The 27788-nt window shown below is 39.4% G+C and overlaps 1 protein-coding gene across 1 annotated transcript; it reads right to left on the bottom strand.

Moving 5' to 3' along the window:
- Positions 1-6308: 6308 nt before the first annotated feature.
- LOC108096180 (peroxiredoxin-2) lies at positions 6309-7058 on the bottom strand. The gene has a single exon (XM_017197563.1). The coding sequence runs from the start codon at positions 6972-6974 to the stop codon at positions 6384-6386; it is 591 nt and encodes a 196-aa protein (XP_017053052.1). The 5' UTR covers positions 6975-7058; the 3' UTR covers positions 6309-6383.
- Between the last annotated feature and the right edge of the window lie 20730 nt (positions 7059-27788).

Genomic DNA, 27788 nt, shown 5'->3' with positions numbered 1-27788 from the left:
TCGCTCCGGGATCGGGATGAGGGCTTAGGAGAGATGCACTCTAAAAAAATTAGTGATTTTGTATATAAATCTGTGTAGAAGTATGAAGAGGATAATCCCTACGAAATGAATTCTTTATCGCCAGTTAATGATCGTGCTTCAAAAATTGAAACCAAAATATAAAATACTTTTTTTTTAACTGGCTGAATTAAGTGATTATCAATTATTACAATACATTGTTTATGTGAAGCATAGGTTAAACTCTTTTTTCAATTTTCTTTGGTGACTTAAACAGAAACCCTTTTAATACTACAATCATGTTTATATCATGAACTCCAATCAACTGATCATTTTCTGATTTTATAAAACAAGTTGGTAATAAGTTTGGTAATAATTGTTAAGATATTGGTAGATATTTCTCGCAGTGCAAGAGCTTCGAGCTGGGAGCGCAGTGAAGCGAACCGAGTCGGGCTGAGCTGGGAATGCTAACTGGCGAGCTGGAGGAGTGGAGAACTGGAGCTAAACCAGGAGGGGATCAGGCGGACTGAACAGTAGCGCCCGCGGCCCAATAAGTGTGTGAAATAAACAATGTGCACACGTTGCCCCTTTCCACCACCTCCCCCTCTTACTCACCCCCCTTCCACCACCCCTGACACTCATCCCCCCTCTTGTCCTACGTCCATGTGTTGGCTTGTATGTACATTTTTGTGCTCGACGAGACAACAGCAGCAGCAGCAACAAAAACAACAACAATAACAACAAAAAGCCGAGAAAAAATAAATAAATAAATTGCAACATTGGCAGCATATTTTTACACTTCTCCTCGGCTTTGCACCCAAAAAGCCCACGGTCCATGGTCAAGTCAAGGATAGTATAGTATAGTATAGTATAGTATAGTATGGTCAAAAGGACGGGATGGATGGAGGCTGGAATTACGATGACGAAAACGAAGAGGAACGCAAAGCAACGCACTTTTAATAAGCAATGGCAAATGGGTTAAATGGGGTATAATTAGACAGACATCCAGTTGGTAACATCTGCCGGGGGGTTAAAAAAAAGATTTTACCAGAAAAATAATACACAGCGATCTTTATGATAAGAAAAGGCAGCCCCAGGGAATTCAAGGCGTCCCCTCGCAATTAAATAATAAATGTAATACGGGTAATAAAGTTTAGATCACTTTATATATGAAAGTATAATCAAAATGATTATTTTGTGGCTTAAGGATATTTTCTATAAATTGAATAATAATATATTACCTAAATAATTGTTTTCTGTATCCCAAAAGTTCTTTACTTTCTTTTTTGAGAATTTCTTACAAGCATAATGTTAGTATTTTATATATTTAAATAACATAAAATTAACTCAATTACTTGTAACCTTATATTAAAAATAGTTTATTATCTTTTAGAAATAAGCACTCTTTTTTTATAAAATATAAGCTCGTCAACAAGTAATAAGGACCTGACATTGATATAACCAAGAGTTATTTAAAGTATTTGTTCTAGTTTTAATTAGGCCAGATAATAGGTATCCCCAAGTTCGATTCCAAGAAGGGTTAACCCCCACCGCCGTGGGTTATTTTTGCACATCGTTTATGTGGCCCCCAGCATACCTAGGCGGCAGCCTTCCTTTTTCCCTTTGGATCCAACACGATCTCCATCTCCATCTCCATCTCGATCGCCGACTGTCAGCGCTCCACTTGTGGCGTCTCCACCGAGGATCCCAAAGCGGGCAACTCGGACCCGAGACTGGACTCTCGAATCATCAGTGGGCCTGCCCTTCGGTTGATATTTATTTTTTGCTGTTTGGGCTGATTAAAACTGAGAAATCCAATTTATTTCAAAATTTATTGTGTCTCACACGCGCTGCGACGTTCAGGAATTGAAAAATATCAATAAAGGCATATGAATTGTTACCCAATAATAAATCAAGTCCGCCAGTCCCCACAGCAAGGCAAACAAATATTCCTTTTATTGTTTATATATGTATATAAAACAGGCTGGAAAAAAGTAAAGTAAAGGAAGAGGCAGCCCTTTCCACTCCGATTATTCCCGCCGTCTGTGGCATTTTTCGCACCGAGCCCAATGAGAAATATTTCAATGTGAAAATCACCGAAAAAGCGGGAGAAAAAAGGGAAAAAACGTGAGCAGGCTCCCCAGGTTATACGGCCCATGATCATCATTTCATTTCAATTCGCTGTCCCAACTGGAAGACGGCAATTTTCTAAGAAAGACGAAGCGCATACCGAGGAGCCAAACGATTCCAGATTGGCTCCAACTTGGTGTTTCAGAAATATGTGCAAACAATTACGTGCTTCAGAGAACGAGAACGAAAACGAGATCTTCCCTTCTGCAAGATCGCCATCCCGGCCATCCCGGCCATCCATCCGTCTGTCTGTTTGTATTTTTTCTCTGATTTTCGTCAATTAGAATGAGCTGCTCCTTAAAGGAAGCTGTGAATGTGCGAAGATTTCTTTTATACAAGTATATTCTTGGCTCGGCCCGGCTTCGGACGGGGCTTCTTCTTTTTTGGAAGCCCTGCAACCATCAACGGCAGCTAAAATTAATATACCCGCGATAACTCAACATCAACATCATGCCGGGGCCATGGAGATGGGAAGTACACTTAACGTAACATGTTAGTTACTTGTATTGAAAACTTCTGATACCTTGAAACCCAAAAATATGTATTTAATAAAAATATAGCTTTAAAATATAAATGGATAAAGATAAATGGTATGAGAAAGGTCTAAAAAGGACCTGTAATAATATAAAATACTCCATATTTGAAAAGTTTTTATAATTAGGGTAATCCAGTTATCGCTTTTAAGCATTTTGCTTAAAAATTGGTTATTATAGGATAACAAGGATTTACCAATTTCATCGGTCCTTGAAAGTAATAATAATAATATTAATGGATAAGCTTGTATCTTATGAAACCTTTTAAATAAAGTTCAAAACTCAAACAATTTTCTGTGGCGTCAAAAACTATGGTTTTATCTGAATACCCCAGGCGACTTTGAATGAGAAGTGATCCTATTAACTTTACAGCATCTATTTTTTTGAGTGCCTTAACCCCCCCGCATCCCCCGCCTTAACCCCTCGCCGGGCTTCTCTTGCAAATTTCTGCCCCACGTTCCAACATCCTGTTTCGTGCCGTTCATCTTGTCTCTCCAATTGTTGGGCCCGTCTCTTTGTTGCCTTTGCTCTTGTTGTTGTTTTTCCTGTTGTTGTTACTATTGTTGTTGTTGTTGGCAGCTAGTTAAGCAGTTTCGCGTAAACGTTTTTCCAATATGAGCTTCGGGCGGGGGGGAAAGGGGTTAAGGGGGGTGGCGGTGCGAAAAGCGGGGAACTCGGGCTGTGTTGGCTGGCCTGTGTGTTTAGGCTGTCTACAGGGTTGTTATTTTAAAATTAGCACTTTGATTTAAGTTGTCTACACTCTCTTGGCGGCCCGTCTCTAGTTGGCCAAAAGCCCCGAGACTCGGCTGCATTTGGCCAAGGTGTTGAACAGCTGAGTGAAGGGTGAACGGGGTGCCTTTAGTTGCGACTCCAACTCCAACTCCGACTCAACTCAGATGCCAACTTGATTGCCGCCACAAAAAGGTTGAAGGTTAGGGCAAGATAAACTGTTGTTGATGGTGCCCAGAAAGCCATTATCCACATATCATCGCCGGATGATTTCAGATGTGTTGCAATGTGCGGGGGATCGGATCGGATCGAATCGGCTTGGCAGGGGTATAGAGTATACTATAGTATCCCACCGCCCGATGATTATGCTGATGGTTTGGACAGTTCCTGGGAGTCGAAATGCCACAAGATGATGGCCAGTTGAATGATTTCGACTGTGGCATTCGTTTCCTGGTTCCCGATTTTATTACTCATGGCGTTTTGCCATTATTTTCTTTAAGCTGAGTAATAAATATCGTAAGCAGCGGATCTTGGTTATTTATTTTACGACTCTTCATGGAGTCAACCACAATATTCACACCTGTTATGTCAGGTTTTGTAATTTTCTATAGCACGAAGCATTAAATGTTAAGATCGTTATTCTTTTAAATTTTCTTTATATCTTATTTAAACCTATTATTATGTTAATAGTGCGCTTAATGCTTGTATGTTTTAACACCTTATCCCAGCTGCTGATATTTTGATCGATCTTGCCAATTACCCGAACAAGGGCCGTTCAAAAATCACTATGCAATCAAGCAACATTTTCCGTACTTTCCATTATCAGTGCAACTTCCTAGTCGTCGTTGTACGCACATTGTCGAGTCCGCTATTCCATTGAGTTGATTAACCCAGCGGCATGTCTCCCCTTTTGGGTCGACAATTCCAAGAGGTGGGGGAAGGGGGTGCCGGGGGGGAGGGGTTTTGGCCAGGTGAAGCCAGGTGAGAAAGAGCACGTCGGTCCGTTCTGAGGCGCCAGCGAAAAGCGATGAAAGAACCGCATCTGCCGCAATTACGGCGATGAGGTTTCCGAAGAGAGCGTCACGTCTCCGGTTCGGTTCTAGGCCTCAAGATCGTCGATTCAGATGGCGATCGAGATGGAGATGGAGATGGAGATCGAGATCTGGTCGCAGTTGCTAATCAACTCGTTTATCGGCCCCAGAGTCGCAAGCGTAATCAATCATTGGCCAGATATAGTACAAGCGTGTGGATCGAGCTTATCTGATCCGTAGATGCGACTCTCGGCTGGCACGTAAATCGCTTCCGGCGGACTCTTCAACTGGCTCTTATCACGGCCCTAATTAAAATCATGAGAATCATCTAAAACACACAGATGATCTTATACAGCTCGACCTTCATAAGATAACTTAGCGACAGTATTATTTTCTATAGAAAATAAAAACCACTTAATTTTTTAAAAAATATTGAAAGCTTACCCTAAATTATTTTATGAATGTGGAATAATATCCGAAGTAACCCAGAAATAATCTAAGTTTTTCTGATACCAAAAACCATTAAAAACAGAGTAATAATAATTAAAAAAATTAAAATTTATTTTAAAAATATTCATTATTTTATTATAACTCATTGATCTCAGCAAAGTTTCCACACTCCAAAATCCCCAACAGCCTGTTAAATATTTGTTAGGGAAGTTCGACTGTAAAATTAAATGAATCGAAATGAAATGATGTGAAATGCCGAAGGGCATTTAAATGCATTCGAATCGGAACACTTTTCACTACTAATCAAAGCGATTGCCGGACGACGGACGACGGACTGTGTGATCCGGAGTGCTCATGCATTTTTAATGCCCCATTTTGTGGCCGGAAGGAAGCGCAACACGTAAACGTGTTAATATGGACAGCACAATCTATTAATTTGTCAACAATAAAGTAAGACAAGCGACAGGCGACATCGTTCCCGAATGAGAGCATTGATTGGAGGCACCAGGATGGCCAGTTTAGTTCAGTTCGGTTCAGTTCAGCTCTGTTGTGTTCGAGCGACCGCAGTAACGCCAGTTTGCCCAAGTTTGGGGATCCGGGAGGAGCAGATGGGGCATTCAGGTTGTTGTCAGCACAGCAGGTACGAAATTAATATGCGAGCAACAATTAAGATAAGCGCGCAAAGTTGTGAAGTGACTGCTGCGAGGAGGGCGCAGTCGGTGGCCCCAATTGAGGTTGTCCGGCGACCACAGCAGCCGCCAATGACTAAGGCGACAACAAGCCGGCAACTTGGGGAAAAAACCTCACAGAAAAGTTAGCACAGGAAGAAAATAGCACATAAATCACACATTAACTTGCTACAAAATTAATAAGCAATTCGTTTGGCTTTATTGCTGTACTGGAGAACTCATTAACATGTAGTATTTATTAATTTATATACCTTTTTATTTGGTTTTTTATTAATTTTTTCCTGTGTAAATCAAGAGAAGCGATCTCGATCGCACCTCGTCGAATGCTTCCTCTCACAGCAAGAAACTGCGAGTCTGCGGTAGCCGGAAAAAAAACAACCACAGCTGCGAAAATATTTTATATAAGTTGAAAAAATTTAACCACATCCATTAAGCAAGACCTTGATGACAAACGGCGGCAAGTCTTTCGTGCGATAATAATAAGTATTCATTTCAGATATAATTTTTGTCGCTCCTTCCTTTTGGCCATCGGTTTCGGGTTATTTTCGGCATCTCCATGCCTATAATAAAAATTGAAGTTACCCTTTGCTGATTGCCGATTATGTTTCGGGTGGAATGTTTATATTAAATGAATTGTGGTTGGTATCTGTTATCAATACAAGCTAACTTAAATGGTAGTTATTCTCCAAAAATCAATTCTTTAAATGTTTTTTAAGAAGTTTTTCGTTTGATATCAAATTTTAACCATATTAGCATTATAACATCTATGCTTTATTTGGTTGCTTGCTCTTGTGTATGAACATAAGAATGTAAATATTGTTGATCTAGGTTGCATATTTGAAGTACTCCTCCTTGGCGGCGTTGTCCATCTTCATGGTCCTGGCTCCCGGACGCCAATTGGCCGGGCAGACTTCACCGAACTCGTCGCTAAACTGGAAGGCCTGAACCAGACGCAGTGCCTCATCCACACTGCGACCCACTCCCATATCATTCACAGTGATCTGGCGAATGCGACCCTCGCGATCGATGATGAACAGGGCACGTAGAGCCAATCCTGTGTCCTCTTCGAGAACTCCGTAGTCCCTGGCTATCTTCATGGACTTGTCCGCCAGCAGAGGAATGTCCAACTCCCCCAAGCCACCGGACTTTCGGGGAGTGTTCATCCAGGCGCAGTGCACAAAGTGGCTATCCGTCGAGCAGGCCAGCACCTCACAGCCCACGTTTCGGAATTCCGGAGCCCTGTCGCTAAATGCCTGCAACTCCGTGGGACAGACGTACGAGAAGTCCGCCGGATAAAACACCAACAAGACGTATCTGCCACGTAAATCAGACAGCGATAGGTTACGGAATCCACCGGCCACCACGGCACTGGTGGTAAAATCAGGAGCAAGTTGGTTCAGATTGAGCATCCGCATCTTGGTGTTTTATTTTAGTATTCGAGTTGAGTTTTCAGATCGAAAATTCAGGTGCTGTGTTGTCTGTGGTTTGAATATGAATGATCAAACAGGAACTTATTTCGATTGGCTTACTATAATTCTAACAAAAACCCCATGAATTTCAAAGCAACTAATTTAATCATAAACAAACTTATTCAAACAAACAACTTTTTGAAGAGCATAAATTTTCAATGGTAATTAATTTTGTTTAGTTACACAGTTTACACAAATACTCGTATATACTTGCATAAATCAAACAGCATCGAACAGTCTCGCCCCAATCATATTTCAATAGCCATTCTATTGCAATTCGATTTAATTTTTGTCAATTTCCCACTCAAATTTCCAGCCCGTATCTAACCGACAATCGTAACACGATCAGCCCCAATTAGAGCGTCCTTTTGGCAACATAAACCGAATCGCAATCGATTAAATTGAATCCGATTCAATTATGAGTGAGAGGGGGCGAGTGCCACCTGCTGTTCGATGGGCGTGTGAAATGATTGTTGTGTTAATTTCGCATATGACACCAGCGACTGCCGACAGGGATATTCGAGTATTTTATGCGGTTTATTGGCTTTGATCGATTGAAGGCGTCCCGTTTTTTATGCATACGGGTCGGGTTTCTTGACAGCTCATTCAGTGCACCGTTTTTTAGCATGTAGTTGGTTGTTGGTTGGTGAAATATTTGGAGGCAATTTAGCAGCACGTCAATTACCGCCGGCCACCTGATGACAGTTGCAATTAAAAGACGAGAGAAAAAAACCAGCCGAGACACGAAAATGCGGGGAAAATAGTTGCCAGTCAACATGAATGGATGCCTGTTAATAGACATGTAAACTGCAATTAAAACAAGCCAATGGGGAGGAGCCAATGTCCGGGGATGGGGGCCTCCAAAATATTTTGACTCAGCCAACTAACATGGCCGGCTGTCTCTGGTCTTTTCTTTAATTAAAATATTTAAGCACGCAAATAGGCCTGTCTCTCCATCTGTCTATGGCCAAGTGGTCCCGTCAGCCCGTATATTCAGCCAAGATACCCGTACTCCTCCCGCGGATCTGCGGGAAAACTCAACTGGGCGTGTCCACGGTATTACGGAGTTTGGAGTTCCGAGCTGCCGTCGCCGTTGTGCGGCTTTAATCAAAGTTTTTGCCAGCGGGGAATCAATCATTTGAAATTTAAACGTCATCGTGCGTCGGACAACTCATAAGACAAACCAACAGTAACAGCGGGCGAACCAGACCAGGTTACACATTTTGAGATGGAATCGTGACAGTTGTAAATTGGCAAGCAATAAATAAAAGGCAATATAAAATGTAATAAATAGTTAAATAAAAAAATTCTATATAAAATATTTTCATGAAAAGAAAAGCTAAAATTAAAATTAAAGGCCTTTCAAGAACTTTCTTTTGAAGATTATACTTTGTTAGCCTTCAAGTTTTCTTTTTTGGATCTGGAATTACCTTTTAGTATTTTATTTTTATTTATAACGAATTAAAGGTAAATCAAAAATAAGTTATTTAAAATTGAAATAATTCTTATAAAACTTGGATTTTAAAATCGTGACACGATCCGCACCATTATCCACAATACCATCCCGAACTCCAGCTTGAATGCGAATGTGGCGTGTCCGAGTTTTTAGCAAGTCGCCTCCCAGTCAAAGAAAAAATCAACCGAAATCCAAACCCAACGGCCGTCGGCCAACGCAATCACAAAAAACATTTTTCTTTCTTAAGGTTTGTATTATTTTTTTTTTTTTTTTTGGTTTGTTTCTGTATTTCTTGTCGGCCTGTCTTCATGTTTCGCCGTAGTTTTGTTAATGAAAGCCAAAAGCGAAATTAATGCGTGTGGCCAACGCCATCAGCAGCGCCCCCAGCTTATCACTGTCAAGCGATCTAAACTGGAACTGGACCTCGTTTAGGCCAAGTCGAGCCGAGCTGATCTGCTGGTGTTTAACTGAATTTATTTGCCAAATATCTATAGAAATTTATTTGATTCGGCTCATGGGAAATTTATGCGCCTGTCGCTTGGCCTTTTGTGTTCAGCATTCTGTGTGTTTGCGCATAGATTTTTAATAAGTGATAAGCATTTGAATTGACAATTTTAAAGTCGATTAATTAATTAAATGGCAATTGAAAATGCCAGACAGCCCCGAAAAACACGGGCCCGATAACATGATGGCACAATAAAATACACAAATTGATTGATTTTCGGCTTTATACGCATTTATTTTGTGTTCACGAGTGTTTTTATTGTTAGTTTTTTGTTTCAGAATTAATGAGAATATTTTCGAGAATTGGTTTACGCCCGGTTTGTTATCTTAAATAAGAAAATTGAATGGTTATTCAGCTTAAACCTGTGCGTTAATTATTGCTCTTTTTTGTTTTGACATTTTCATGACACGATTCTGTGTTTAAAGATAACCGAATTTAGGAAAATTAAATAGAATGCTGATATAGCAATTATTCACACTGCAGGGGAGGTGTTGTTTTCTGGTTAATACTGTGCTAAATAGGTAAATTGCGATATGTTTTTTCTAGCTTAAGAAGATATCTGCCAAGAGATAGCTTATGTTGCTACAAAAAATGTCAGAGTCGAGAAAAACACAAATGAGCATATTTAAAACGTGAGATTTGTTCTTTTTGCTTTCATGCACCTGGACTACAATAAAGCCATAAAAAAACAAGCGATATTTGCTGCATTTAAAAGTTTCAAACGTAAGCCATGCAAACAAATAACTTTTGAATTGCAATCATTTCCGGTAAGTAAATATATGGGTATAAGATTTAACTTTAAATGTTAGCTTAACATTATTTAAACAGTTAAAATCCTTTGCTTATCGCAATTCAAGGAAACTTCAGAATTTTTCAATTTTACTTAATTATGTTTTTATCCACCCCCACCACAATTTTAACTTTTCATTTTTTATCGCGCGCTAAACGAGGCATGGAATATGCCACTTAGCTGAACCCCTAAAAAATTCCAATCACACGCCCTCCAAGGCAATCATAATGGATTGGAAAAGTCTTTAACTTTCGTATAATTATTCTGCTTCCCATGGAACGCCTTGTTATACGCGCATAGTTCAATAGTTTGAACTCTTTTTAATTGATCTTGATTAATCGCACACCACACACAGACAGGGAAAAAACAAACACAGATGCCGCCCAAGAAGGTGGCGGGCAGGCTCCCCATATCGAATCGGAAGCCCGACCATTAATTACGCTTTAATTACCCGCCGAAAAAAAAAAAAAAAATAACAAAAAAGATATAAAAACGCATGGGGCAAAAACCTTAATAGTTTCGCCTTATCAGCATAGAGTTTCGCTCGCCAGCACTCCTAATTTCATTAGTTTAATGGCACAAAACTGTGGAAAAACCAACAAAGCAACGAAAACACCGACGAATGGCTACCAAACTACGCAAAACGTGCAGGCGGGGAGCAACAAAAAAAATTGTTAACAATTGTGAGAATAAATTGCTAAATAATTAAGTGGATCAACGGCCGGCGGACCGAGCCGAGCAGCTCGAGAGATCTCAGACTCCAAATTGCATATGATTAATTAAAGGAAATAAAATGCTGACGACGGCAGCGGCCACTAGAGAATGAGTAGCAGAAAAATACAAAAATACAACAAAAAACAAGAAGTATATAAGAGCAGAGTGAGAAGCGAACGAAAATCTTTTTCTTTAATTAATATTGAAGTGAAGCAAACCGAAGTTCAGTAGCGAACCGACAGCCGACTTCCCGAGCAGCAAAAACTGGAAAAAAATGAAAAAAACAAAGACAGGAGGCGTTTTTCAACTCATTAACGTTCAAACAAATTCATTTGCATATCTACCTCTACCTGCCCCAAATTAATATTCCATGGCTTCAACATTCTTCTTGACTTTTTTCCGTAAATTTGAAACGCTTAAGAAACGAGCTGAGAAATGGTCTCACACACAATTTGAATTGCAACACTGTTCAGCAGTGGCGGATCCACGGGGGGGGAAATTAGGGACATTTCCCCCCCCTTGGAACCACAGAACTTGAAAATTTTACTTTTTTGCTATGGTTGACTTTTCAAATATAGCCACTTTGTTTACCAAAAAATTGGGATGGATAATTTTTGTTTTATAATTTGTACTGTATTTCTCTCGCAATAATAAATTTGAACTTCAAATCGAAGAATAAGTTCAATTTCCCCCCCCAAGAATCGTCTCTGGATCCGCCACTGCTGTTCAGTCAGTCAGTCAGTCAGTTTCCCCCGCCATTTATTTTTGTTCAGTTTCTTTTGTCTAAATGATTTTTATTAACATTTTTTGCGTCAGGTATTCGAGTAGGGACACGCATTTGCTGTGTCACTGCAGTCGAGCGAGTCAGTGCAGCCAGCTTAGCTGGAAATATATATGGTTTATATATATAACATATAAATTTAAGGGAATAAATTATATCTTTTGGAACTTACAAATTTATAAAAATAATGACAAGTTTTAGTACTACTCTACAACTTATTCGATTGTTAGCATGAAAAACAATACCATCATATTCTGGTGGTTAAACTTAAAAAATTAAAATCGGAGACATACATAGTAAGGTAGAATATAAACATTTTTCGGTAGTTTTATTATTTAATATTAACAAAAAAATTACAATATTCAATTCAATATTTTAAGGAGCTCAAAACTACAAATTTGTAAGCTTTAAAAAAAAAATTAACAATATTGAACTTAACCTGTTTGTAGCTGATTTCCTATTATATCTAGCTAGTTTTTTTTTTTTTGGATAGTTGCAACACCTCCATGAAGGGGCAATCGTGGAATAGAGAAGGCCAGGCTTAAAGGGAAAGACGCCGGCGCATTGGAAACGCGGTCCAAAAGCGGAGAGCTGGGCGTCAACTGCATGCCATGCGTAAATGCCAAAAGCGGCGACCCTCGTCTCGCTGCCCCTGCGTTAACCCTCCAGTGGCCCTCGTGTCTTATCTGCTTGTATTCATCTTGAAAATTGTTTCTAGTTGAAGTTTGCCTTTTAATTGTTAGGCGCAAACAGCCGACCGACCGACCGGCCGACTAAATTAAATTTATACTCTTCCCCTCTCTGTCAGTGGCGGCGGTCTCTTTCGCACCCTTAACCCCTGTTAGTTCCATCTGGTTGCGTGTGTTGGTCGGTTGTGGTCGGTATGCGAATGTTACCCCGGCCATATATAGGATATGGTTGGTATAGGATCGTCACATGTCGACCATTGAGCATGTGCAGCCTTTCAGGTTAACCGACTATCTGGGCCTCTATCTCGCTTTTCTAGCCCTCTCATTCAGCCAGGTCGATAAATTCCTCCGGAAAGTGAATTATTATAACGTTTTTATTAAAGTATGCCCTTGCATCTAGTCCACTTTTACATCTCACATAATTAGCATAGTTATAGGGGTACCGTGTTTATCTAGGGGTGGCTCCGTTTAACTGTCTAATTTTTCACTCAACTGTCCCCATTTTCCCGTGGAAATTTATTAATTTGTCCAATTCGACTGACAAATGATAAAAAGCTTGACAACTAATGCGGATATCTGCAGGAATAAAAGGTGTCGTATTAATTAGAACACAGGATCGGGGGGGTCGTATAGTGCTGATGTAGGGGTGTTGACTAAGGGTAGGTGGTCCAGCACTTGGCTGAAATTTATGAGTCCTGTGTACATGAATAATATCATTTTTATTTTGTGGTTAGCTATTCCATGTGACACTTAATCACGAGCAATTGAAACCGCACCGACAAGCAATGTGTTAATTTTCGAGCACGTTTTATCAAGTACGTCTAGTTTGAATAAAATAAAACTTTAGATAAAAAGCATTGACATTTATCATATTTTTTCAGAACACTAAAGAAAGATACGTATATTAAACGACTTAAACAAAGAAAATTAAAGCTTTCATGATTATTTTATCATGTCCGACAAATGTATTTTATACTTTATATCTTCTTTAAAAAGCTTTTCCATCGTATTTCCCATTTCAAACCTAGTTTTACATAAAAACTTTTATTTTCTTATTTTAGGAATACCTCCTTTGATTTGCTTAACTCCATAACTAATGTCTTCGAAAATAGACAAATGCAATAACTCCGGACTCCATGATCGCTGCTCAAATTTAGACACCAGCGGTTCAATAAAAATCCAAAAAAAATATTCCCTCCTTCAATCAAACACCATTCAAGATTTTGAATCACCGAAAACGTTTGAAAGCCATGAATTACCATATCGGAATCCCGCGAGCATTGTACAAGTGTATACACATGTTACTTATTCGTGGCTTTGTAGTTTCTTTCTTTTTTACTTTTTGGAGCCGAAGAACCCTTTGTACCCCCGCCTTTGTGATCATTATTATTATTCGGGGGCCCCCAAAAGAGCGCCATTTAAGCCGCTTGTTGTTTGGTATTTTTCACAGGTCGGCACAAAAGATGGATCTTCGTCTCCAGCGGAGAGTGCTCACGATCGATTTTGGAATCGTTGAAATATTTCCCAAAAAAAGAAAAGTTTTCGTTTTCCGAGGAGTTTCATTAGCGTTTTGGGTACACCTGATGTGTCTTTCTTTCTCGGTGTTTCATTTTTTTCTTCCACCGGACAATGGAACCCACAGGAGGCTATTTTGAATAACTCGAAATGAAACGAAACAAAACGCAACAATGGTTTTGCTTCAGTGAGACGGATGTGCAAGCGTTTTTAGGGTTCATTGCGTTCACCTCGCCGAACCGCACAAGATGTTCGTTCACATGACTCGACATTCCCAAAAAAAAAAATGCAAGACAATTAAACAAATTAACAAAACAACAGAGTGCTCGGATGGGCCAGCTTACAGCAATTTTACACATGAGAAAATCGAAGAGCATCGCCGACCATTAGCCATTAACTCGAAAACCCTCCTCCAGTTCATCCAACTCATTTCTGGCCTAACTGCGCGGGTGTTTCCCAACTGTCAGCTGTTTGTTAGGGAAGTTCAAGTTGAACCTGCCCCAGGTAATTAAGTTTCGAATTTTACTTTTCAATAGGCCATCAGGTTTGACCTCCTCCCCCCCTTTCAGTTGAACCCTTTCGCCGGTCACATGTGTGTGCGTCTAATTTCATGGCTGTTAGCCGAAAGGGCCAGGTTCAGAAAAGGTCGCAGAAGACGGGCATTTAATATGCACGTTCCCCTATCCTCTGCCCCCTCAAAGTCTGGCCTTCCCGAGGAACAACGACTTTTATTATTGACATCAAACGACCAGTGCAAGAATGATGACCCGAGAACGAAATGCGATCCCCAAATGGGCCAAGAAAAACATGGAAGTGGTAATACTCTAACTATAGTTTAAACCACCTGCAGTTGTTTCCAAACAACTTTTATACATTTTGCATTTAATGCTCTAAGGAATAGTTAGAAAAAAAAAACAACCTATCAAGAAATAAACAAATTAATTTGTATAAATATTAATATTATTTATTTGTACGAATCAAGACAACTCTTAACTTTCTCTTATTATTATTATTTCAATCATCTCGAGCAAAATAAAATATTTTAAGGTGCTAACTCGGGATTTATGTTTCTTTGTGTCTAATTGACAGTAAAAAATATCACTTAATTTGCATTTCCGCTTTAAAAACTGAGCTGTAATCAGCGTCTCACCAGAGATTAACTTCAACAGCTTCATTGACAAATCAATCACTCAGATCATTAATTACTTCGCCCGACCGAACTGCCATAAATATGTGAGCTCTAATCTCCATTAAATCCTATCGGAAACAAATGCATCCATCAGATGCAAACAAACCAACAAACCCCAGCACTAAACCCACTCAACTCGACGCAACTCTTTCGCCTGAAGAGCATCTAAAAAAACACAATCGAAATGAACAATCCCACCAAAAAAAAATGTAAGAAGAACAGAAAAAGTTCCGAGGGCAGCAAATAGCGACAAAGAAAACTCATAAAAACGTTTAATGATGTCACAAAACGTAATAAAAATGCAATAAAATGTCAAAATTATTGAATTTACGATACGAAACAAGTTCAGGAAAATAACAACAGAGAGCAACAAAAACAACAACGACACAATAACAAAAGAAGAAGCACCCAAATAACAATAACCGGGGACACAATTCCAAATTCGGGATGGAGGAACACCTCTGCAACTCTTTGACCGGACAGATGGAATGGGTTATGTGGCATTAGTATGTTCCATTGTTGTTACCGATGGTACTTGTTGTTGCTGCTCCATTGTTGTTCTTATTGTTGTTGTTGCCGTGTGCGTTGTTGCGTTGAGTGCAACGTGCGTGTTGTTGTCGATGCCGCAAGGTGTCGCGCACTGTGAACTACTCTTCCATAACCTTAACCCTAGCCTAATTTGAATAAATTTCGAGTTTAGCTGTAGTCTTTTGCATTCCATGCACAGGGAAAAAAATTAATCAACAACAGAAAAATCCTTATACATATTTTGAATATCATTCATTAAATATTTTTTATAGACTTTAAAAAGCCTATCAACTTTAAAAGTGTAAATATCCTTAATAAATCAAAATAATGATATTGTTGAAAAGTAAAAAAAAAAAGTTCAGATTTAACAAATTTTGCACTAAAAATTTAATTTAATTTGATTTAACAATTCAAATGTGTACATACTTTACTGACTTTACTAACTTTTTGTTTTTATTATGGGCTTATTTTTTTCTGTGCAGTTGCATGTGTATATTTTGTAACTCTTTTTAGAGTACCATCAGTGAAGCGATTGATTCTTATCGAGAATTTTATCAAATTGGGTTTCCTCTGCTCTGCCCTGTTTGATTTTGGGTTACATTCCAGTATAGCGGTGGATAAAAGGCCAAATGGAGGCTGCGGGTCAAAGGATCAGGCCAACGGAGTTTAAATAATGGGCTACAAGGCGCGATAAGAGATCCAAAATAAAAAAAAAACCAGAGATTCATTAATCCAAAGGGACAATTACCATATTCCCTGGCTTAGACAGAGTGTCTCCCCAGGAGCAGACTGCTTGACTCTGGAGGTTCTTTCGTTTTCCTGTTGAAAACCACCGTCATCCTGGCCATTCGATTCCAGACGCACCTCCATCGGCTCATATATGCAGGCATGAGCGGGCATACTAATTAGATCGGATCAAAGACTGGGGATCTGAAACTCGAGCGAGTGAAGGAAGGGGTAAGCACTGGTTTGATTTTTGATTGGGATCGTTCTCACTCGGTTCGATTCAATTGAGAGGAAGCACTAAACTTGAATTCTTTATGGGCTGACGTGCTCGAAAAAATCGGTATTTCAAAGCGAAAATCAGATCGGAAATTACATTTTTAAATTTTAAGTGCAAAATGCCTGAGAAATCTGGTTTTAAGGAACGGACCCCTCAAGTGTTATGTGCATTTTAATAAGACACTTGTCACTTTATAAATATTCTTCTTTTGAATTGCTATTATTGAAAACCTATTTCTTTGTTTATATTATTCTTGTATAATTTGTAAAGACTTTAAGGGCAGTGTCATTGTTTTCCCACCTCGTTCACCTATGCCTTCACTTTCAAAAGATGTTATCAAGGTTATAACGCACATATGTTCATCGGAAAGATACCCATTGACCGACATCTACCCACCAGTAGGCCGACTTAACGTCACTTGAGTGTCTCAAACCCTCCACTCCATCAATAACAACACACAGCTCGTTCAATTACAATTTGTGAAAACAAAAACGAGGCTTACAATTTCATCAATTTCAATATTCGATACGAGTCTCGTCTCGTACCTCATTAGTGTATAATTATTTTGGCCACAATTCCTTCACTCAAATTGAATTGCGGTCAACTATCGGACGGGCCAGACCATTCCATTCCATTCCGCCTCATCTCATTTCATCTCGGTTGAACACAAAATTCTTCCACCACATGCAGCGAACGCCTTGTTTGCCCCAATTGAAAATGTCAACCTATCAACAACAAATTAACTTGAAAACTTACAAAACAAAAAAATGTGTCTCGAAAATACGGAAAGAAAAAAAGCCAGAGAAAGAAAGCTACAAAAAACCTGGTCGGGTCTATAAGTAAGACGCCGCCTGCTGTTGTTTCTGTTTCTGTTGCTGTTTCTGGGATGCTGAGGCCGAGAGCTGATGGTCATCGTGATATATGAACGGGCCTGGGCTAACATTTATGTACCACAAATGTCAACTGTCAATGTCAATTTATATTATGCTGCCACATTGCGGATATGTCAGCATATGAACATATGTATCTCAGAAAAAGCAAAAAAAAAAAAAAGAAAACAAAAAAAAAACAAACCAGAACCAACATTTTTTCGGGCCGGGTTTTCTTTTTGTTTGGACCTTAAGTCCAAAACCGGGACCGAGTGACCGGCCTACGCAAAATGGGTCTTTCTTCCACAGATCTGGGAGCCGGGGATCACAAGTATTTATAACATTATTTTCGCACTCTTCGGTGTGGGTGTCGTTGATTTGTTGGCGTCTCCATCGGTGTTGGCCTGTCCAGTCCAATCCAAAGCCATCCATTCCGTCCGTTTGTCATTCGCATTTAATTTGCTTTCTGGGTTAAACAAACAACGGTTAAGAGGTAAATTATTTTAGGACTGCAGCCATTCCCCAATTTATTTCCCAATGCGAAACAAGAACAAAGGTACGAACTCACACACGCACCTACAGTTGCGGTCAGCTAAATAGTTAAAAGTATAAGTTACGTCAATTAACTTTAACTGCAAAGATTACGTAACGTCGTTAATCAAAAACATTAAGTGTTTAATTTTTTATATTCTTTTTCTTTGCCTGTTTTTAAATTCCTAAAATGACTATAATTGTTTTTCAAACTTTATTACCGTTTCGAAAGCTCTATTGGTTTATGGTATAACTTATTTTATATCCCGCAATTACTTCTTTTTCAATTACAACTGTTACAGCATAAAGTCTATGGACCGAATTGTTTTCAATAAAATAAACATATGCTATTTCTTTTTACAACATTTTGAGATTAGATTTCTTGTTCAAACGTTGTTTTGAAAAAGTCGTTAGCGCGCTCGGAAAGATTTATACCACTTAACAAGCTTTTTTATTGACAGGATAATGGAACCCAGCAAATAAAATTTAGAAACAGTTTTGAATATTTTAAAAGCCAAGTAGTTATTAGTTATTAGTAGTATTATTAACTTGGCCAACTTTGTAGGGGTATCTGCATATGTGTATCTGTATAAACAAGCTGGCGCACATTAATAATCTTGTTGAACCCGGCAATTTCGACCCTATAATCAGCGAGTGAAACGCATATGCACATAAAGGCAGTTCGGACAGGAGGAGCTGGAGAGCTGGAAAGCTGGATTCGTGGCTCTTTGGTTGGCTGGTCGGTTGGGTTAGCTTGGCCATTGGTCTGGTTGGCCAACTCCGAAACCCCGAGTCTTTTCGGCCTGGTACACGCCTCCGGGCACCGCCTGCTCATTCCATTGTCTTGCTGCCACTGCCTGATATTTCTCCTCCGAGGAGACGTGGCTAATTTGAATCACCCGCCTCTCGCTCATTTTCGCTGTCCCAAAAAATGAAACCGAAAACAGACGGCCCGCCGCAGCAAATTAAACGCGCATGCGCAACGAACAAACCGGACTCGACTTTACCCATATCCCAGTACCCAGCACAGGGATCCCTCGGGCTAGTTCGTAATGCTCCCCCCTTGAAATCGACGCCCCTGGAAACATCGCTTCCGTACAGAACGCTCCCCCATTCGGCCAAACAAGCATGTGGATAATTGTTTCCTGGACAGGCGGTAACCCGAACCTCGAGCCCAGTCCAAGTCGAAGTCCCAGTCCCAAACCCAAACCGAAACCCCAGCTGAAAACCCTAACCCGAACCTGAATATGAATCTGAGTCCGAATCTGTTGCCGAACCTGAGCTGGCGGCTGCTGCGCCGGCGTCTGAGGGACATAAATCCAACAGTAAACATATAAATTTAGCTAAGTTTCCCTACAGTCAGAGAAAATATAGATGTAAAGGTATGAATTGAATTGACTACATTTAAAAGTGTCGTTCGACTTACAATATAATCTAGTTTAATCTTTATACAGTATGTAATTACTTTTTAAGCATGTAAGTAAATCGTTCAAAAATAGTATTTAAGTTTACTAATTTTTTAATATATATACAATTTTTTAAAATATTTATTTATTATAAAAAAAAAAATATATTTTGAATATTTGTTCAAAAGAGTTTTTTTTAATTAAGTAGCACTATTTAAAGTCTATGTTATAGTTATTGAGCATTTAACATAATTAATTTAATTATATTATTTATTTTTGCACAATTCTTGTTTTCATATAAATATTTCTAGAATTTCCAATGTTAAAAAAACGAACGAAACTTCGATTTTCGATTTCTTGCAGTGCACAAAACTTACCCATTGGCTGTCATGTGTGTTGTTTATTTTATGTCTGCTCTTTTCGGGCTTGTTTAGAACGAAAATTATGCAATTATGATAATTGCCCAGCGGAGCAGTTTGGCCAATTATGAAAATATGAGTGTGCTTATATTTTTATTATATTTGTGATCGTGCCCGGGAGGCTTCCGTTGGCACGCAATCTTGGCCGGGTCTAATCCCAGGGACCAGCTGAGAATTTCTGTCAATTTAAGGGGAGGGCGGTGCACTTGACTTTTGTCTCTTCAGCGAAGTAATGCTTATCATTGTCCAAGAAGCGGAATTGTTCCAATTACCCGGACACTGCACGCACTTTCGGCACTCTCCCATGCAACGGACATTAAGAAAAATAATACGGACGGACAGCTCCCCGAGTGTAAATAATGCTATTTAATAGCTCGACTTGGCTTTTTTTATAGTTGCCCTTTTAAATGCCGATAACCTTTTTATGCGCTCGCCTGGCGACCATAAAATTAAAGAACCCCGAGAGCGAGGAGAGACCTGAATGCATTAAATTGAATTCTTGGCCCTTGGTTACTTGGAAACGCTGTTCTTAACGCCATGAAAACTAATTTTATAGTTGCACTCTCTTTGGGCCAGCCCAGTCGCACATTTCAATTACATGGCCCGAAAAGTCTCGGCCAGCCAGTAATCGTAGCTTCATTTAAATGGTCAGCCAGACTTTGGGAACCCATGTTCCCTTATTTTATTTCTATTTATTTTCCCTCGCCCCCCCTTTTCATGTTTTACAATGCGTGCCCCGTCGTTCGACGAATGCATGTAATGAAATGTAATGCCCCGGCTTGCAGAATGCATTTTGCACTTTTAGTGCATGCTAATTGGCTCCTTTCCTTTGGCGACTTCTTCGGCGGGTTAAAGGGGGGAGTTTATGGTGTGACCATGCTTTGCATAAACCGTTAGAACACTCATCTCGGCAATTCTCACGATTGGAGTGCAGTCGTCCAAACATATATATAGTTTAAGTATATAGCAGCCGTAACTATCGCATAACTATGCGCTAAAACCTTCAATTGCCGTCGTTTTATTGTAGAATCGAGCAGAAAACAGCAGCGAGCATTGAAAGACAAGCTGTTCATTGGATAGTAGTATGGGTATACTATATGATATGGGATTGGTCCGAGTGGATCGAATGGATTTAGCATCATGACTGCTTGCGTATAACGCACTCGTTTTGTGGCCTGTTTGGGGTCTTGTTGCCCCATTCGCGTGGCACATTTACAACTCTTTTTTATTGGATTAGATTGTTAATATTTTATTTTATACCGCGCTTTACGGCATTTGTTTATCGTTTATTGTGCATTGGGTGCGGGTGTGCGGGCATCGACTTACGTAATTAGGTGTAACGCTTAGCAATCCTGTTTATGGAGAAAATTCTTGCCCCAAACGCTTAAGAATCACTTAATCTGCAGGCGGTCTATGAGTCACTTTATTTTGATCATATAAATGGTACAACACGAATCGTGTATGACTAGATTATATATTACCTCACGTATTTACGGTCGACCACTAAAAGTTGCAATATAATAATTAATCTGTTGAATTATTGCACATTTGTTTGCAACCACGCTGCTTTAAGCCCTTTAAAAACATTGCACTGCAAGTCACGATTTATCGCTTCTTTATCTTTAAGCATTAGCATATTGTTATTGCATTCACATACGGTTTTATTGTTTGTAAACGATCGAAAGAACGGCTCTTATCATTTTATGTTACCTGTTGTTACTTCATTCAGTTTTACCCTTGTTTCCAAGCCTGAGTTTCTTTATTTACAATAGGATCTAAAAATATAAGCCGAGTCATCCGAAGGGGAATTCTTGCATAAATACTCTATAATTTACATTACTCGGAAATATCTTAGACATTTCGTCAGACGAAAGAACTTCCCACACGAATCAACTGAAGCAACAAGTACTCCCCCGTTTCAGTTGATCTTGGGATTACGCATTTCTTTTATGACTGCCCTTTAAACTCATTACGCAGTTCACACAGTAACCCCAGAAGCGGTCCACCTATCTTCATTTAATTTCATTATCTAACCCTTAAGTCGCTTATCAATTGCATTCCCCTCCTCTGTAATTTCTTTTGGGCATTTCTCTGTGAAGCTCATAAAAGTGAGTTACCCAGCCAACGAATTGAGTGCACTTGCATTTACAAACTTTTTCCTACTTTCATGGAATCCCCCTTCATCCATTATCGTTATTGGTTAATCATTGCGGGACATTAAACAAAATTAAACGGGTTTTATCTCATGAGCCTTAATCAGCGGACGAAAAGGTCTTCTCGATTTTCAGCCGTCAGTGTTTGGAAATTAATTACGGAACTCTAATTTAAATAAAACTTTGTTGCCGGCTTGGTGAAGACACGGCGAATACGTAATTTGATTTTCGCTGGAATCGTAAATTAATTTTTCCCGTAAATCTTCCAGTCGGTTGTTGGACATACAAAGTAGCTCTATGGGTGTGTGCTTTTTGTTTTTCATCCTTTTTCTTTTTTGGCCACAGAGAGTCTGGCATATAAACCATCAGATTTCGATATAATCGTAAATTTTCGCCCAGCGCACAAGGAGCCACCGCAAAGAGGAATCTCTAAGCGAACCTCACTCAAGCACACACTCACATACACTCGGCAAAAAAAATCGTCACAATGAGTCGACGGCAATAAAATAGCTGAAATGGCAAAGGGGATGGCGGGTGGACGGGAGGAAAAGCACAAGTTTGAGAGTCTCTCGAGTTGGAGGCGAAAATGTGATTAAGTTGCGCGCAAAATCCAATTTTTATAACTGCAGAATCACTTCACTTGGACCCGCTGTCCACCCGCCTCCCCACATATTCGTTGCATTTTCAATACCCTATCAGAGAGTCCTAATCTTTATCAAAGATTGTGAATGCCAAAAGTTGACTTTATCAAATTCAGACAGAAAAAAATCAGCACATTACTTTATTACTTCTATAACAAAATTATTTTATAATAATACTATTATTAGATAAACATTTCAATTGATTCATTAGTTTGGTTTTTCAGATCAGCACAAATTCTTTATAAAATGTATCTGTTTTAATTTATATTTGTGTATATACTTGTAGCATTGGCACCCGAAATTTATCGATCCTGTTACTGTGAAAATGTTGTATTTGTAAAGTATATAAACCAACTTGAAATAATCTGACAATGCTATTTTCTAAATTCCAAAGCCAAGCAAATTTTTCCAATCAGTTAAATAAAGAAAAAATAGAAACAATAGTTGAGTAAACAAAATTCCCTTACACATGATTAGATTGTTTGTATAATTTTTTGCTGATAGCGCAGTTCAAGCCAAAGGGTATGAGGATCTTCGATAGCCTCCATATCGGACAGATATATTTTTTTTTTCGGCTGAGCCAAGGCGAATTGAGTCCGCCACTGCTATGTTTTTTTTTTTTGCCGTTGGTCGTAAGATGCTTGGCAGGGCAATAATCATAAATTTAGACAACAACGAACCGGCAGCCGCAACAGTAGTAGGCACCACATAGAGGGGGCTTTTCGGGAGGGGGGGGTTCCCGAAGGGGGCGGAACCTTGGGGGGACACACTTGGCCAGAGGAGCACCAATTCACCAGCTCGGAGTGCGCCATGTGGTCGAATGTGGTCCAACTCGGAATCCGGCGACTCCAACTTCGATCGCCGTTCCACTTCGTCTGCTGGATTTCGACTTTTCGGGGGTCGTTCTAAGCAAACAAATGCTTAAAGCATAAAATATTGATATTTTTTCTCCTTTTTTATTTTTGTTTTTATTTATTTGGTTCTGGTTTTTGACTGCTTTTTTTTGTGGTGCTGTCCCGACCAAGTTTAAGCTGCAATCGATTTCGATTTTCGGATTCGGATTCGGGTTGCATATGAAGTTGTCTTTTTATTTGATTTTAAATTGTTTATTGCTTTGCATATTTCATAATTTTTTTCCCAGTCCGCTCTTGTTTGTTGTTGTCGAAGCTGTTGTTATTTTTTCCGTTTGTTATTGTAAGGCTTTGCGAAATTTTTTTGGCCTTGGGTTAGTGGAAGTGTCGGATGGGTGAATGGGAATATGTTTTTGGAGATGGGGGAGGATGTGCGCCAACTGACAGATGGTTTTTGCCTCGGAATTCGATGGAGTTCTGGTGAAATCAGGAAGAGGACGAATGTGCTGACATTGAAGAGTCACATTCCCATGAAATTCGATGCTGCCTAATTTAAACAGAAGATGCCAAAATTATTCTTAACCCGATCTATTTGTTTTTGAAAAAAAGTATTTATTTATATTGGTTCATAGGAATTTTATTTTGAAATATTTTTGAAAGCGTGTAAAAAATCTTAAAGAAACAAGAAATGGTACTTGTCCGAAATGCATAAATAAAATTTAATTAACCAAATTTATCTAAGACTATGAAAGTTAGTTGGTACTTTGGAAATTGAGAAACGTCAATCAAAGCCAGTCTGAAAATTATGCAAAGCATGTTTGTGCACCGAGGAAGCCACTTTTAAGGATTTTCCAAAACTTGGCAGACAGACGGAGGAATGCCACAAGGAGGCTTCTGACTCGTGCCCATTTCCCGGTTATTTCCCGATATGCCCCCCTCCTGGGGTCTCGAGTTGTGTCAGTTAATTTCCAATACACTTTCCCAGGTGCCGCAACCACAGATCCCAGTTAAAAACCCACCCATGGGCGTGTGTGTGCATCAATTGGTTGCTTATCAAAGGTGTCTGCGCTGCGTGCGTGTGTTCCCAAATGGCCAAATGCCCAAATACCGGAGCTGCAAGTGGAGGCCAACAAAACGGATCGGGCCAAGCCCACCGGCTGGCCAAAAACACTTGAATTTGCTCATCATCAGCCGTTGCCGGCAAAAGTTGGAGGGAAGAAGAGGCAAGTAGAGGCTCCCGAGATTGGTATCGATGGCAAGGCTGTCTGCCAGAGGTTCAAATACTAACACTTAATGAACTTAACTTTCCAACAACATCAAATTTCCATAAGAAAGGCAGAAAAGGAAAAGCTTCTGGGGTTGGCGATGGCGATGGCAAATGCTATGGCTTTGCTACTCCTCTGCAGTTTCCACTGCGTGTGCAAGTATCTATTAGATACGCTCATTTCGAGGAGGACGACGTTGCAGCCGACTGCAATATACCTGCCACACTTGTTGTTGCTCTTGCTGCTGGTGTTTTTGCTTTTTTCTCGTCTGCTATACCTAGTAGTTTTATGTTACTTTTGAGTATATTTAAAGTTTGCAACTATTAAATACTTTGTGATTTTTTCTAAGTTCTTGGCTGCCAGTTTAAAACTCAACAGTTTGATATCGGTGCCCAGCATCTTATCTGAATATCTAGACGTTAAGAAAGGTTTTAAAATTAAATCATTAGTAGTGATCTTTTGTGTCAAATAATGATGTAAGACTATAAAGAAGCACAGTGTTTATTCAATACTTAGCCAAATGTAAAAGACTTTAAAAACTTAAATTTAAATTTTGAAAATATAGGGCAGTTTTTTTCAGAAGGCTCTTAAAACCCTTCAAACTTTTAAAATAAAACCCAAAATACTAAACCGAGCTCATATATATCATTATATTTAATAACAAAAACAATCGGAAACAGCTGCTTAGAACTTTGTAAATTATACCTAATGTTTATTATTTTTCTTATTACATACTTTGATGTTAGCTATGTATTGTTGTGAGCTAATTCCTTTCAACATCAGGAACTACACCTGCGAGGTAATTGAAAGTCGGGATGATCCGCTTTATGCTACTCCAACTTGTTACTGTTGTGGATGCTGCCGTTGCCTGCACAGAGGCATCAAGATACTGGCCCGGACTACATTGGTAGCTGCTAACCGAATACGAGTATCTGGGCATCTGCTCCCCTCCCGAATCTTTGGGGTTCGGGTTCGGCTGGCAGAGGAGCTTCCTCTTTGGCTTTGGGTCTCTGGCAGCGAGCGACTTTGGCAATCAGCAATTAGCAGATATGTTAACTTCATGTTAACGAACCAATTTGAAATTTAAATGCGGCACAAACCCGGGTGCTCATACGTCGTTGTTGTCATCACTTCTTCAACTCACCGATGCACCCAGTCCGATGTCGATATGTCGCTGTCGATGCCGCCAGACAAACCGACAACTGGGAACTAAGAACCCAGAACCAAGCGGACCTCTCGTCAAGGAGCATTCGTCGTAGGCATCTGGAGACCCAGACCCCAAAACCTCACCACACACACAAATTTCTGTTTAGCAAAATTTTAATACAACCAAGCTGGAAGAAATCAGGGGAAACGTCCAAAGAAATACCGAATCGAACGATCCTGAGAGACGATACATATGCATAACCAAAAGCAAAGGAAGCGATAAGAAAAGGTATTTTTGGGAATAACACGACCATTGTGATACTCTTGACTTTTTTTTCCAATATTTTAATTTTATTTATATATTAAGTTTTATAACAAACCAAGCACAAATATCCAGTTGATCCCTAATGAAAACAAAACAGTAAACTATTCAAAATAGATAACATAAACAAACCCAAGTGATCAAGAGCTATCAACGTATCCTTCGAAACAAAAATATGAAAAAACTATTGAAATGGCATAAAAACCATGCCAGCATCTCTAGTTCCTTTCCCAAGCTCTATTACCGGGTTTTTGTACCTCATCGCAGGGCATTCAAAGAAGTAGAGAGCGGGTTAAAAAAAAAAAACCTTGTCATCATACTACGTACCAAAGTACAAATGAAAAGAGTTCGTTAAAAGCTTCTTCATGTTTCTTGCCATCCCTTTCGCACCCGAGTTCGCCCCATCTCTTTCTCCTTCCGTGGTGGAGCTGCAAATTCTTTTGGGGCCCAGCGTCGAAGAATCATTCCAGCTCCGTCGAGTCGTCGTCCGTGCTTTTATAAATCACAGAACGACGAACGACAAGAGATGGAGTTGGGGACCGGCTCAGGAATTCAACGACTGACAGACAGGAAGGAATATAACGACGACGACAACTTAAGCGCGAAAAAAAATAGTCAATAGCGCGGGGCTTCCAAAGGGGTTTTGCGAAACGAAATGAAACCCTGCCATCCACACTAACCATGCAAAAAAAAAAAACACAAAAAAATAAGAAAAACAGGAGAGATAACAATGGCAGTGGCCTCATGGCCATGGCCATGTAATTGTTGCAACTTGCAAGTTGCAAGTTGCAAGTTGCGAGCTGCAAGAAGCGGTGCAAAATTTAAAGCGCAATTTCAAAGCGTATGACAAACAATAAATCAGCTGAAACCATCGACCATTGCCGGCGAAGGAAGTGGTAATAGTTAAATAAGCACAGCCGAGAGCCCAGGAAAAACTCCAATGAAATTATCATACTCGCATATGAAGAGTTCATGCACTTGGAGAAAAGGTTTCTATTTTCTTTCAGAATCAAGAGTCCTGTATACTTGGCTTGCGAATAATTTAGTAATTTTGTTAATACGAGTATGTATTTATTTTTCACAGGGTATAATAAAAGTTAATCAATTTTAAATCGGTGTGTTTATAAATTGTATTTAATTGTACAAGTGAGCTTTCATTTTTTTCCCCGTGCAGGAACTACTTTTTCGTTTACTCCATTTGGAGTTCTCCTCTCCTTTTCTTACGCTTTTTTTTTTGCATATGTATCTGTCGGATTAACTAATGCGATTTTCCATGGCAAGACTGCGACTCGTAAAAAGTGTAACGACTTTGCCAGCGGCATCGTAATGTTGGGCTTCGCATCGCCGGCTTCTCAACACCAGCGAAACCCATGTCCATGGGGGGCCATATATCCATAAATGATCTTGTAGGTAGCCGGCAGTGATCGCTAAATATTGGATTGCCTCGAAATTGTGCGTATCTATTTGGGAGAGCGCTTGTTTATACGGTTATTGTTGATGTTACTGTTGCTATTTTAAGAGATTTGCGGATATTAACGCAAATGCCATTCCTTCACATTAATTGCCAAGACGATGATCGAGCCGATCTAATGACCATAGCATTAATGGTTAATATAAAGGGAATTCCACGCCGTTTAAGTGTATTTGAGTTTAGACATTTCTATAAATTGCAATTACTGGCAGAAGAGCTTCTTGAGTACCCATTAAAATTGGCTTCATTAAGGAGAAGAATCAATAGAGCTTTAACTTAAGCCTAAACATTTTTATTTCCTGGTTGATTAATCCTATCACCTAGAATAAACAAAATATGCGATAAGCCAAAGCTTTTATTGACACAATAAGCCATAAACTTCCTAGTTTGTGCCACATTTGATAACCAAAATGTTAGAAAAACATTAGACCATAAATTTATATGAAGCCAGAAGGATTCCCAGCTTGCTTTAACAATTTCTAACCCATATTCGATTCACACAAATTCATTAAAATC

Source organism: Drosophila ficusphila, unplaced genomic scaffold (assembly GCF_018152265.1).
Source record: "Drosophila ficusphila isolate 14025-0441.05 unplaced genomic scaffold, ASM1815226v1 contig_106, whole genome shotgun sequence".
Taxonomy (NCBI): domain Eukaryota; kingdom Metazoa; phylum Arthropoda; class Insecta; order Diptera; family Drosophilidae; genus Drosophila; species Drosophila ficusphila.
This window is presented reverse-complemented; position numbering and strand designations above follow the sequence as displayed.

Bases quoted from the DNA above. Each gene is read 5' to 3' on its own strand.
- LOC108096180 (XM_017197563.1), bottom strand. From the start codon at position 6,974: ATGCGGATGCTCAATCTGAACCAACTTGCTCCTGATTTTACCACCAGT.